At 39.1% G+C, this 14,653-nt stretch overlaps 1 protein-coding gene across 1 annotated transcript; it reads right to left on the reverse strand.

Annotated features, from left to right (window-relative positions):
* Positions 1 to 10,839: 10,839 nt before the first annotated feature.
* Positions 10,840 to 14,323, reverse strand: LOC111887656 (coniferyl alcohol acyltransferase). Its single transcript, XM_023883827.3, has 2 exons — positions 13,214 to 14,323; positions 10,840 to 11,928 (listed from the first exon to the last, which is right to left on the reverse strand). The coding sequence occupies exons 1-2, from the start codon at positions 13,904 to 13,906 to the stop codon at positions 10,981 to 10,983; spliced, it is 1,641 nt and encodes a 546-aa protein (XP_023739595.1). The 5' UTR covers positions 13,907 to 14,323; the 3' UTR covers positions 10,840 to 10,980.
* Between the last annotated feature and the right edge of the window lie 330 nt (positions 14,324 to 14,653).

Here is a 14,653-nt window from a genome sequence, read left to right on the forward strand (position 1 = left end):
CGGCCGCGCACACCTATGAACGGCCGCACACTCCTTTGTGCGACCACACACACGCATCTCAGGGCCGCAAACCCACTTCTATGACCCTTATAAACCTAGAACACTTCATGGATGCAAGTATGAACCTTGAAAACACCTCAAAGACATCTTCCATCAAGAGTGTACGGCCGCACACCCCGTGGGCCGCACACCCATAGTCGCACACACCTTTAAGGTGGCCATACACCTCCCTCATTCAATCCTACAAGGTTCTAACACTTGGTGCAAGTAGTTCCAAGTCCTTAGAGTGGTTCCTCAACATATCTAGTAGTGAAATACCATCACTTGACTTCTTTATGTGTCATTACATGTTGATTAGGATCAAATTGTGTTCGAGGCTTCACTTGACCCTCAACATCTCATACCGATCTTTCATACGAACCACTTGCTCGAGGTGAGTTCATACCCCTACACTTTTTCGACTTTTTCATGTTTTCAGGGGGGGATACAAGCAAAGCATAAGGAATCTTGTGCTCAAAATATATTATTATGTTTAAAATAATTATAATTTCAGTGTACTTGAACATGGAAAACAGTTTTACCAAACGGTTAAGAAATCAACTTGCAGAAACAGTTTTCAAAACTAGGGTAATGAACTTATTAATCATGAAGTAAAATGTGACATTTTATAAAGGATTCATGTAAATCACAAAAAGGATTTTCAGTATTATTACTTGTAAATTTGTTAGTCTAGTTGGAGACACGTCCTTGGTAACACTTACCACCGAAACAGAGTGTAAGACTAGCCCTTATGACCAGAATCTCTTGTAGGGAGAGCATGACTGTTGTGTATAGATCTATACGGGACTGACTATCCCGCACCTTGCTACTAGATACTTGTACACCTCAGTTTAGAACGGATAATCAACAATCAACTTTTAGGGAAAATATAGGTTTTTCCTGAGATAACACGGTATTTTCATAAACGGATGGTTTAACATTTTACTAACTGATATTCATATTCATTCCATGAATCCTTGGATTATACGTATCTAGTATGAATCGGGAAGTCATGGAAGGAATAGGTTTTCAAACATGCTTTTCATAAGAAAATATGGGATTTTCTTGAGGAACACTATTCAAAAGGATCAAAGAACATTTTCCACCAAAACAAAATGCTTATGAACTCACCAACTTTAGGCTGATATTCTTTCAAAACTGCTTGTATTCTCAGGAAATTAGTAGACAGGTACTTCCAGGAGTTTGGAGAAGTCGGAGCGTTAGAGTCACGTCTTTCTATTTTAATTTTGATATGAACAAAACTATGTATTAAGACAGTGTAAATCCTTTTCATATATGTATTCAATGTTTGGTTGTGTTTACTATACTTGCTATGATACAATTGTTGTGATACTACGCATGACGTCCTCCACCCCAGAACGTTTCCGCCGTTCCGGTTTTGGGGTGTGATAGATTGGTATCAGAGCTATTGTTTATAGTGAACTAAGTGTACTGAACCTTACATGGTATACAACTATAAACATTAAGGGGCCTAACTGCTCTAAAACAAAATATACTTTCAGAAATATAAGTATTTTTGTAACAAAGTATATAAGTATACCTGAGTACCAGAATCTATGTAATAGGTAGAACAAAACAAAAGTATTTGGATGTTGGACATCACGGTTAAACCTTAGCAGTTATGTAATCATGTCTAGGATCAATATAGCCTGATCAACTATATTCATTCGACAAATGACCAACATGTGCTTGGGAGTGACTGTGGTGTTGCAGCAAGCCTAAAACTTACCTAGATACCAGAAGAGTTCTAGAATCAAACATAAAGGTTAAAATACTATAGGAGTATTTTAGAAAGCTATAACGACCGAACCAGAAACTTACCCAAGAATCCATTCTTCAAGAATCGATCTGGTAGCTATAATAAAGTGGAAGTATTATTAGATTTGATGCCTATTAACTATCCCTTTACCATCACCTCGCATAGATAGCATGGTTGGATTCCATCTTCCTAGCGACCCATACTTTCCCAACCAAGGAGATGATGGATGGATCGAGCCAGAGCCAGAAGGAAACCATGAAATTCCTTTGGACGATGACTTTGCCGAACCATTTCCTGAAGAGACTAACTCAGAACCCGAAGTCGAGAACCTACCTCAAGTGGCCCCAATACCAAATCCTAACCCTCAAGTTGAATTCCAAGGTCCAACGCCTATGAGTCACGAGCAAGACCAACCCCTCCCATACGACGGGACCGCAACTTCTACAATCTCAACGAAGGAGGCCCGCGGACAGGGCCCTTCCAATCCTGATACGCCGAATGGATCGCAATGTGGAGCTAGGTATGATAACCCTTCAACGAACTGTGGAGCTCGAAGCGGATTCGGATACCAGCACGGATCACATTCGTCGCCTCGAGACTGCTCCTGCAAGAGCTGGAAGGAACAATGAAGCTCTGCAGCGAGAGTTAGCTACAACCCGAGCTGAAGTCATAGAGCTCTGAGCACGCCAGTCATAGTACAAGAGATGCCTGCTTGGTGTGGAGCATCAGCTGGCCGAATTAAGGTTTCACTTGAGGGGTACCCGTCGCCGATAGGGGAATACTCTACTCACCCTTCCTTTTTGGTTTAAGGAATAACTTTCATATTATTGTTCTAAGTAGCTCTTTTCCGTAAACATCTCTGTCTTTCATGTTTCCAAGATTCTTTTTGTAACACCCGTTTATTTATTAGTTAAATAAATAAATTAATGAACGAATGGTAGCCTAAAATAAAGAATTATATATCAAATGATGGTCTCGTAGAGCTAATTGTCACACTTTAAGAGATTAGGGTTAAAAGTGTTAAATCCGGACTTAATTTGTAAGTAATAATGAAGGTAGGGACTAAATGCTAACTTCTGGGACTTAAATTGAAGAGATTTTGGAGGCTTCGGGGTTGAATGGTAATATATGGATTTCTGTTGAAAAGAATTTGTGGAGGAGGGACTGCATAGTAATTATCAGGACTTGATTTGTAAGGGTTTTCCGAAGGTGGGGTTAGAAGGGTAAAATATGGATCAGTTTTGAATTAAATTTGAGCTAGAGGGACCATTTTGGTCATTATGGAAAACCTTTTAATGGTGTCGGGTATATAACCCATAAGGAACCCTAACCCTAACTCTAAGTGAGCAGCCGTCATCTTCTTTCCCCCCCTTATGCCTCCTTCACCGGGGCCACCTCTCCACTCATACCTCTCCACCGTTGTTCCCTCCTTAGCAGCCGCAATGCCATTTCCGATCAGCGAAGAAAACAAAGACCACCGCCCCACTATTGCTTTGCTGCCGGTAGTCGCGGTTGTGGCCGTCGTTCGCTGTCGCCGTTCTTTCTCTTCTTCCTTCTTGTTCAGCTGTTGGTGATTACTACTGTTACAGCCTCCAGCCACCGCCAACATCGCTCCTTGTTGTTGCCTGCCTTTCCGTGTCGACCACCACCGCCGTCCAACGGCTATTCCACCCACTGCCATCTTCATGAACCACCAGGTGGGTGGTTGAACTTATCCTCCGAGCATGTTCGTGTGGGTGTGTGTTTCTCGGCTGAGAATCGAAAGAATTGCCGCCACCACCATGAGGTGGTGGCTGTTATTGCAAGATGTTGCTATCACCGCCACCACTGTCGTGGTTTTGTACTTTCGTTGTCGCCAACCACCACCAGGAGGGTGGCCGGATTCTCTTGCAAGAAGTCATCGTGGGTGTGTGTGCATTTATGTTTCGTATGAGTGGTGTGTGTGTGTGTAGCTTGGCCTGAAAAATCAAGGAGAGGCCACCACCACCACCGTGAGGTGGTGGCTGCCACCGTGTACCACCACCGACCACCACAAGGGTGGTTGTGTGTGTGTGTGTGTGTTTATTTAGTGTAGTGTGTGTGCATTATTTTGGCATTTCCATTGTAAATTGTAAAAAAATGAATAATGGAAAGAAACTGAAAACCACCACCGGCCGTCGTGTTGGGTGGCGGTGTGCTTGTCTTGTAAGTTGACTCGATTGGGGATGCTTGAAACCCTAATGGGCCTTGTTAGCCTAATGGGCCCAATGAAGCCAAATGAGCTTAGTGAAAACCCTAATGAGTCTAATGGACTCTAATTGACCTAATAAAACCCTAATGGGCTTGATGACATTTTAGTGGGCTTGATAGGCCCAATAAAGCCCTAAATAAGCTAAAAGTCCAACAAATTAATAAATGGGCCAGTAATTGGGTTGGAAACCCTATTTAGGGTTTCGAAAACCCTAATGCAATCAAAACCCTAATTTGGGGAAATTAATCGGGACACACGGGAATTATTTAATAACTGGGGATATTAAATAATAATCATTGGCAAGATTAATCTAAGCGGTAGTGGACTTAATGGATTAAGTCCTTAATGGGTTAAGTAGGAAACTTAACCCTAATCATCATTTTATGTGAAACCCTAATTTCACTTGGGTTTATTGTTGGGCCTTTCTTTTGGGCCTTGATGATTGGGGTTATTAAATGGGCTATCCATGATCAAGTAAATGGTCTAGAGTAATTTAATGGGCCTAGGGTAAGGCCCATGTAAGGGGTTTGGGCCCAATTTGGAAATTGGGCCATAGATGGGCCATAGTTTGGACCTTAATGATTATATGATGTTGGGCCTTAGAGTAAGACCATGTATAGACCTTGGCCCAATTTGGAAAATTGGGCCATACGTTGGGCTTTGATTCCTAGTTGACTTTGGGCCTACGGATTAGGCCTTGGGCTTGAATAAGCCAAGTTTGGGGTAATGTAGTAATTATCCAAAGTAAGTGTTTATGGTTATGTAGTGGACCCAATTATTAATTGGGTGATGTTTTGATATTGACAGATCAGGAATTTGTCATCCAGCAGCTAGGGTTGAGTCTGCGGGACTTCAGCAGTGTGGTATTGTGTCTACGGGACTTCAGCAGTGTGAGGTGAGTTACCTTCCAGTAGGGGTGGGTCTACGGCCACAATGCCGACCCACCAGTAGGAGTTGTTGTTAGATGATTGTCTTTGTGATAATTGTCTATGTTTTCTACTACATGTCATGTTTATGTGCTAGACAGATTATGATATATGTGATATGATATTATGTGGTAGTAGTAGGGGTGAAATAGTCCCTAGTTACCGGTCGACAGGACCGAAGGGGTAGGCCAGCATCTAGATATGCTAGGCAGTATGTGATTTATGTGTTTATGCTACGCTTTTATGTGGTAGTGGTAGGGGTGGAATAGTCCCCGGTTACCGGTTGAAAGATACCAAAGGGGAAGCCAGCACCCAGATATGCTAGGCAGTTATCCGGTTGAAAGAGACCGAAGGGGAGGCCAACACCTAGATATGCTAGGCGGTTACCGGTTGAAAGATATCGAAGGGGAGGGCAGCACCCAGATATGCTAGGCGTTATGTGTTTATACGGTATGTGGTATGATGGGGGAACTCACTAAGCTTCGTTCTTACGGTTTACAGTTTTGGTTTCAAGTACTCGTTTTAAAGGAAAGGTGTTGGCTTGATCGCAGCGCATCATACTATGGTTTTCTGCACATGAGATCTTTGGGATTACACTTTGATATGGTTTTACGATAATATGTTTTGATTACTGACACTTTGGTTTGACACGAGACATTATTATGAATGTTTTTATACTAATGGTTTTAGGTAATAACTTATTTAAAAATGAAATTTTTTGCCTTGAATTTTAGGATGTTATACTTTCTCTGTTAGAATGACTTAGACCTATTTTTAGGTCAAGGGTTCCAAAATATGTGTAATCTCAGTTTCAGTTATGATGGCAACAATCATATTTCAGTTAAAGATTATCATTGTCAAAATTATACTTTAGATTGGTAGCATGCAAATTAAGCAACATTATCAAATTCCTACCACTGTTTTTTCTTTGAAGCACGTACCATAGGATATACTCTTACCTCAGATGATCATTCCTTTTCCCCATCGATTTCATATTAGTCTCCATGAAAAGCTTCTATGTCATGATCGGCATGAGATGTTTGAGCCCCAAATCGTGCTGATGTCCTTTGCTTCGAGAAGGCGATTTGTCTCAATCTTCCCTCTGACGAAGTCCTCACTGGTTACAGTGATAAGATCAGTTCGAACCTTCATATCATTTCCTGCGCCAAAGCCCATAGGTATTGGCGAAAGGGATGCCATGCATTCCTGGCTCGTGTGTCAACGAAACCCGAGTAGTCAAGGACCTCGAGAGCACCTCCGAAGTCTGCAACCTTCCTAATATCTTCCCCAAAGACATCCCAGGGATTCCTCCCGAGCGCCAAGTTGACTCCCGTATCAACTTAATCCCCGGGGCTACTCTTATAGCTAAATCTCCATATCGTCTAGAGCCGGGGAAAAAGTGGGATTTGTTTAGCTAGATCAATGAGCTGTGCAACAAGGAGTTCGTAATTTTATTGTATGTGAACTTTATTGTGTTCAAAACCTTTCTATTCTTTCTAGGACTACATCATGGGGATGTGGGTCGAATCAATGAGATTCAGATAGCAACACGGGAAATCTTAATGCATAGATAAACCTTTAGGATACATCCAGAGGCAACCATTGTTTCTCACAAGCTTCTTTCTTGACATGTAGCAGATCATGCCTCCGAAGAAATGTAACCAACCCACCGGTAAGACACCAATCCTCCAGATGGACTCAGCTACGTTCCAAGCTACTGTCACAACAGCCGTAGCAGCCGCCCTAGCTGTTCTTAACGCTAACAACACAAATGTGGGTGGAAGTGTTAATGGCAATCCAAATCTTGGTGATAACCAATCTCAACAACGAGTGCCTACTAGAAAGGAAACACCTGATTTCCAACCAAACATCTTCAAACGAAAGTTCAAGAATAAGAGAGGGAGTTGTTCAACCCAAGGACCTTCTGAAAGGCAACGAATAGGGGCAGTCAATACCTCAATCAGCCCTGCTGTTCCAACACCAACCACACCCTACTTGGGAAACCTCCCACACTGCAGCAAATGCAAGTACCATCATCATGGAGTCTGCCCGAGTGCTGCATTGCACTAGATGCAACAGGAAGGGGCACACCGCCCACAGCTGTAGGACCCTAGTCAAGTTCATCACTCTGACTACCAAAGTTGGGGCTATTCCAACATGCCACCTTTGTGGTAGTGTAGGACATTTCAAAAGAGACTGCCCAACAGAGAAGAACAACGGGGAAGTAAGAGGAGTTTGACCTCAGAGAATGAGGAAGCATCAAAGAACCCTGCTATGTTTTGGTACGTTTTCGAAAACCCCAATAATTGTTCATAATTGTGATTACTTTCTCGTCCAAATTAAATTACGACATTCCTATAATATTTGAAGCCCTAATGGGTAAATGACGATGGCTTAGTGTATACGTTACAGTCAGTTGTAGTTATACATGACTTGTATACACCGAACGATCATAGAGAGATCTAGTAAGAACCATTTCATAAAAAAAAGTTCATAGTTTCAAAACATCAGAACCCTCATGTTAGTAGTACCCGTTAACTTCGAATCAAACACAGAAAACACTAGAGACATTCACCAAGGGGCACCAATGTGCTAACAAAATGATCCTTCCGAACGAACTTAACGCGCGTTTCTACGACGTCATCCTGTTTAGTCCGACTGAGTCTATGTTATACCAAACCCCTTTTTTCCTAAATCGTTCGATCGCAAAACTCTCGTCGCTCGTAACGGCAAAATAGATGTGAACTTCGGAAATTCATCTATTTTCGAAACCCGAAGGTATTCAAGCGAAGAGTATGGATCAGAACCAAGCGGGAACTTGAATTCACTTGGGAGCACGAGAATCCAAGGAAATAGAAGTATCCCCATCTTATCCATGGCAATGAGTTATATCTTTATTCTTGAATTTCGTGACGAGATTCCCTCTAACGGGGGGATGATGTGACAACCCGAAACTGACATCTTGTATGCCTAGTCAACTCAACCAATGTTAAACCCGTATTCATTGTCTTTTAACACTGTTTAAGGGTTCATTTAAGCATTCTAAGCTTGAGTACAACCGAGGTTGAGGTTAGGAATGAGTCAACAAGTCGTATAGTGACAAAACTGGGCCATACACACCATTAGGAGGAGTGTACAACCATACACATGGGTGTGCAGCCGCACACCCCCTTATGGCAGCACACCCACCCTTATATAAATGGTAGACCCCCCATATACAACAAGTCATATAGGTTTTTCCCAGGATAACACGGTATTTTCATAGACGGATGGTTTAACATTTGACTAACGGATATTCATATTCATTCCATGACTCCTTGGATTATACATATCTAGTATGAATCGGGAAGTCATGGAAGGAATGAGTTTTCAAACATGCTTTTCATAAGAAAATATGAGATTTTCTTGAGGAACACTTTTCAAAAGGATCAAAGAACATTTTCCACCAAAACTAAATGTTTATGAACTCACTAACTTTATGCTTATATTCTTTAAAACTGCTTGTATTCTCAGGAAATTAGTAGACAGGTACTTCCAGGAGTTTGGAGAAGTCGGAGCATTAGAGTCACGTATTTCTATTTTACATTTGATATGAACAAAACTATGTATTAAGACAATGTAAACCCTTTTCATATATGTATTCAATGTTTGGTTGTGTTTACTATGCTTGCTATGATACAATTGTTGTGATACTATGCATGACGTCCTCCATCCCAAAACGTTTTCGCCGTTCCGGTTTTGGGGTATGACACCAAAGGATAGCTAAAAGAAGCTTTCTTTTCTTAGGGCAATTTCCCCAATTGGGCCGCAAAGTTGATCATCTCTATAACCGAAGAGCAATGTTGAAACGAAACCTTGCACCAGTTAAGAATTTTTTGCAAAATGTCCTGAGCAAATGGTGCCGAGTATCATCGAAACCCAAAGTGCAATTATGACAAGAAGCGGTGGAAATGTTGATTCCACGACGAAAAAGGGCACTCGCGGAGGGAACACGATCCATACAAGCTCGCAAAATGAAAAAAATGACCTTTAGAGGGACTTAACTGAACCAAATAGTGGGATTGTCCACCGAATCAGTCAATTTGGTGTCAATCAGATTTCTAAGATCACGAACATAGAAGTTTCCATCCAAAGATAAAGAAGAGCTCTAAGAATCCCTACCATCGAAAATAACACCTGAATACAAGCAAGTTATGATATCAGTTAGCTCTTTGACCTCCATTTGGCTACTAGGAACCCGTTTCCAAGCACAATTTATCGAATTAGCACCTATTCTCTCCGAACCAAAACAATATTTTTTTTCCTATCCATCTCAAAAAGAGAAGGGAAGAGTGAAGCGAGATTTCTCGAGCTTTCTATTTAAATAAAAGCCAATCCTTATGTCGATAACTTCGATTAAAAGGTTGAAATTAATTATATGACTTCCATATATACCATATTACTAGAAACCGCATAACACAAAATCTAATAAAGAATCTAAATATCTAATAATTCAACTTTTCAGACTCTATTAGGAGATGTGCAGAACGAAACCAACAAATTTGTCATGGATGAGGGAGGCTTCAACACTAGCATGCACCAAAAACAAAACTAATAATAGATGTATGACAAGAAAGATAGTTGAAGAACAAGTGATCATCGGTTTCTGTCACTTGATTACACAAAACACACATATCCTAGTGAAAAACTATCCCTCTTTTGATTAATATCGAGCAACTTGGTATCATGTACATCAAAGGTCTCCACATGAAATAATATACTTTTTAAAAGGAACCCATTTGAACCACTAAAACTCCACCAAATCATCAATACCCCCCAATCTGACTATAATGCTTCTCAAGGATCTGAGCGATTCATCTAAAAGAATGAACAGGAAAACAATAATTGTTTTTTTTGTATCCATTTTTTAAATTCAATGGAACAAAAGACAGGAGAAATATAACCATGCACTAGACACAAAACATACACGAATACATGGTGGACGAAAGCTCATGATGGAAAAACAAACAAAGAAATCGCAAACCCAAAAAAACATACGATTGATATCACACACCACAAAAACCAACCTTATATTGAGCTCTGATTAAAATAGACATGATTTCACACCTTCGATGCAGGTTAATCGATTCAAGCCATGGTTTAATCGATTGAAAGGAGATGATGGTATATATAACTGATTGCATCTCTGGTTTATAAAAATCGATTTGGAGTTGATTTCTACCAAATGACTTCTAGCCGAGTAGTATCAGGTGGTGTCCTCCCTCTTTGAGGTTGAAGGTTCATGTACCATCGGAAACATAGGTGAAATTAGGTGTTAGTTTAAAAGTAGATTAGATTTGCCGGTAAAAAAATATATATATTTGGAGATGATTTTGTTTCACCATTTTGAGGGAAACCAAGCCTATTTTTTGTGATCATGATAATCTATTTAATGGAAAAATCTGAAACTGTGAAAAAATATAAACGAAAAAACAAGGAGTGTCGTGTAAATCTGAAAAAGTGAAAAAGGAAGAAGGGAAAATGAAGGAGTGTTATGTCATTTGTCAATGTAATAATTTTTCTGTTCATGGATAAAAAGCTTCGTTGGCAAAATCAGCTCCCATGTTAAATGATCATAGAAAGACAACTTAGCAAAGGCAACAGATCTTTTGGTCACATTAGGCAACATAATATTTGTTGCTTGTGTGTTGAAAACTTGGTCACAAACACCTCTATTTCCAAGTATTTGTCTAAATAGCGATCTTAAAACTATGGCTAATATTGTTAGTCCATTGCTAAAGTTGATAAGACATAATTCATAGCTAAATCTGTCGTTAAATGCTTTAAAGGCATATTGTGACATTGAACATCGATTGAAGCAAAAGTCAAAGAAATAACCAGTATAGTTTACCCCAAACTTTAAGACCATACATTTACAAAGAGATAAATTACAAAAGAAATCGACATGTAAAATAATAACTCCAATATATATGAATTTGTAAACCATATATTCTGAGAAACACAAATTAGAAACTCAAATGAGAATTGTTTAAGGGTGTAAACACACCGGGTGCCATACTCTCAATCAAATCCAGATCTTTTTGCTTCAGATGCATGTATACGACCCAATCTCCATTGTTCTTTGCACTCGGCATTGGAGTTAGGTATCCGCTTTGACTACCCCAAGGAAAATGATACGATCCAAACTCTGGCTTTCCCCATCCAAAGTCCATATCCTTAATTGGTAAACCTTGTCCAGATGATACAACTGTAGCCTCACCTTCGATTTCTTTTAATCCGAAGTATATCTTAGCAACAGCTGGCTCTGGTCGATGTAACTCTACCCAATCGATTAATCCCCTGAAATGCTCTTCTTTAGTTGCTTTGACCACAAACTTATGAACCTCATCTGCAACTTCATTAAGTGGCATTGTCTTGAGATCTTCATTCTTTGCGCTACCATATGGGATAGATAGTACATTTCCGAAGTGATTTTCCATGTGAGATGATGACTTTTCACTATTTTCGTTTAAAAATTGTCGTCCATTAACGACAATGCCCATTCGGGAATTTGTATTCACAGTATCATCACCTCCATGTGCTAATAATTTCCATAAGAATGCAGTGAATGATTGGAGTTTGCTTCTTCTTGTTTCCATTGAAGACGCTTGAGACTGAATGCGATTGATTGATTCAGCTTTAATATAATACATGCGACTATAAAGCGTATCCTGGAAGGAAGGTGGTGGAGGGAGGAATGATATAGGCAAGTACAAACTATCAACGATTGTGTCATATGCTGGTGGTTTTCGTGGATTCAAGATCGATGTGCGAAAAGATGGAATGTTGGTGATTTGTTTCATTTGTGCAATCTCCGCCCATGAAACTAAGAACATGTTTAAAGACTGACCATCTGCTACTCGGTGATCAATAGAGCATGATATTATTATTGATCCACAGTTTAACTCCGTCACCTGTTTCATTTAAATTGGGGTAAAGTGATTTTCATGTTCATATAATATATTGATTTGATTATATATTTTACATCAAACTATGATACAATTCTGTATTGATCATCTGCAATTTTTTGTTTTGTGGTTCATAATCTTTTCTCGTGACACGACGACACGGATTTGGTCACAAAGTCAAAATCCTACCGTTAGTTCAATTTTTTCTGTTCCATATCAAATTGTAATATGGGTAAATTGCAGTTCCAAATAAACAAAAGTATGGTCCACTACCAAAGTAATTTTTAGAATTGCGATATTGTTTCCTAAATATTTCACAAAAAAAAAATGTTTTTTAATATGCACAATATATTGTTAAATGTATCATATTTTGTGATATAATAGTGTCATTTCACAGAAATACAATCAATGTTTCCTTGTATGAAGCATTTAAAGGAAGTTTCAGATTGCAAAGTATATATTAGGAGATTAGTTGTTATTTAATTTTTATTTTAAGTATTAAAAAGAAGTGGTCAATCTACCATAGCATTTTTAATGGTTTGTTTTCATTTTATTAATTTTAACTATAATATTTAATGGATACTGAATTGACTATTGAATTTTTAAATAATAAAATCGAAACATTTATATATTTTAAATAAATATCGTAGTATAGGTTTTTAATTTTTATTAATGTATTTTTAACTATTTTTTAAATCTTCTCAATTTTTGTCTTAAAGCATCTCTTATGGTGTTTGCTTATTAATCTTCTTATCGACATTTTTTAATCCATGATCATAATTAAATTATAAAAACAATGACATACCTCTTATTATCATTTTTCCTAGCTACTTCTATTATCATTTGAGCCATCAGATTAATAACTAAATACGACACAAAAAGTTTAATAGTTTATAATTGGGCAAAACTTAAAAAAAATAAATCCAAAATATAAATTTTTATCTAGCTTTTAAAAAAATTAATATATTTTTTAAAACGTATTAGCTGAAAACCCAACATATTTTAACTAGCTCTTAATAAATGCAATCATAGCTGTAAAAGTGTTTACATAAATCAATTTCTTTTGTTTATGCTTATATGCCGAAACATTTCCTTATTTCCGTTCATATTTTTCATGTAATTGTATTATTTTGTTTTCATTAAAGTCAAGTCATGGGTGGGAAATACGTGAGAATCTTTCAAATAATATTCAACCAAAAGTCACGGCTACTACTTGCACATATGCTTTCCAAATCCAAGGGTGGCAAATGGCAATTGACAAAATAATAATAGTTTAAGTGTTGTAGTTTACCTGAACTGACAACACGCCGCGATTTATCTTAGGTACTAGCTTCCCCTTAACGGAATCGTCAGGACGATGAAAATCTAGGTCTTTCAATTCAATGTCAGCCTGGGCATGCACAAATTCCACTCCACTGTTGTTGCACAGTAGCTCCGGTTCCCCTTGGTTGTTTTGCACAATCTCACCCGCGAGAGGATAGAATGTCGATAGAGCTTCGGCCAATGATGTCCTAAAGGTCTTTACGACAGTTGCTGGCGACATGGGTACGCCATCCTTTTTCTTGTAACAAAAGAAAACTCCAGCTGCAACGGGTGGTAGAAGGAGGTCCAGGTTGGATAGGGGGAGCCAGTGCTTGTACGCTGGGGTGATAGATGCTGAAACGACATCTCGATCCTTCACGATCACATCGTAATCAATTGATGACTGTTCCTCCTCGTAATCAAGTTGTGAAGCCTCAAGAGTGGAATAGTGAGAATGGGAATGAATACGAGTAAGGTTGCCTAGACTTGCATGGAGATAATGGCGAGAAACAATGTTACCTGCATTGCATTTGTTTATTGATATACGAGAACAGGAAGAGGGTGGAAGAGGTGGTGGTTGTTGTGTACAGCGGCTTAGCTGGTGTGATTTAACGGGACTAGCTTGTTGTGCCCATGCCCTGTTTGCTCTCCCGAGGTTGAGGAGTTGGCGATATTTTCTCATAGTCGTGAGAGAGGATAGGAGCAAGTAAGAGTTTTAATGTTTGAAAGGTGAGCAACATAACAACACCACAGGCATGATTTATAGGGAAGTATTTAGGATATTCATAATTGTTTATTAAGACATTTGGATTATTATATGTGCAACCGTTAATGGATTAATATAGGGTATCTTAAAGTAACCCCTATGTGTGCGGGTGTAATGTTTGTTGACCTTAACGTACATAGGTTTTTTTAATAACATCATTAATATAACATCTTATTACCCATTATGTTGCATGTTTCCTACCGACCTCAATGATCACACTACTCACGCTCCACGAATTGTAACATACATACATACATACAAGAAGGCAGAGTATTGCATTACGTATGACACTTTAGCGACGAATAATACTTTAGCGACAACATCAAACTAGACACGTCTGGTGTCGCAGCTAAAAGTGTCCGACGTCACTCTAGGTATTCGTTCTAATTTGTCGGGAGGAAACATGCAATATGATACAACGGATAGGGTTTATTCTCGTAGAAAGAAATAGCGTCGACACCTTTTGCGGCGACAGTGTTGTCACTATTGCTATCGATCTATGTGACCCACTTGAGGAGCAATCTTGGCCTTACAATGTTTACCTAATCCGACAACCAATAATCACGAGAAATGACATGTTCATTTCCCTCCAACTAGTCTTCGCTAATGGTCTGGTGTTGCCGCTAAATGCGTCACCGTTAAAGGGTACCGCACTTTTGTATC

This window comes from Lactuca sativa, chromosome 7, assembly GCF_002870075.4.
Source record: "Lactuca sativa cultivar Salinas chromosome 7, Lsat_Salinas_v11, whole genome shotgun sequence".
In the NCBI taxonomy this organism is placed as follows: Eukaryota; Viridiplantae; Streptophyta; class Magnoliopsida; order Asterales; family Asteraceae; genus Lactuca; species Lactuca sativa.

Coding starts and splice junctions, on each gene's coding strand:
- LOC111887656 (XM_023883827.3), bottom strand. CDS start 13,906: ATGAGAAAATATCGCCAACTCCTCAACCTCGGGAGAGCAAACAGGGCA. Junction 11,929..13,213: donor GCGGCGTGTTGTCAGTTCAG/GTAAACTACAAC, acceptor TAAATGAAACAG/GTGACGGAGTTAAACTGTGG.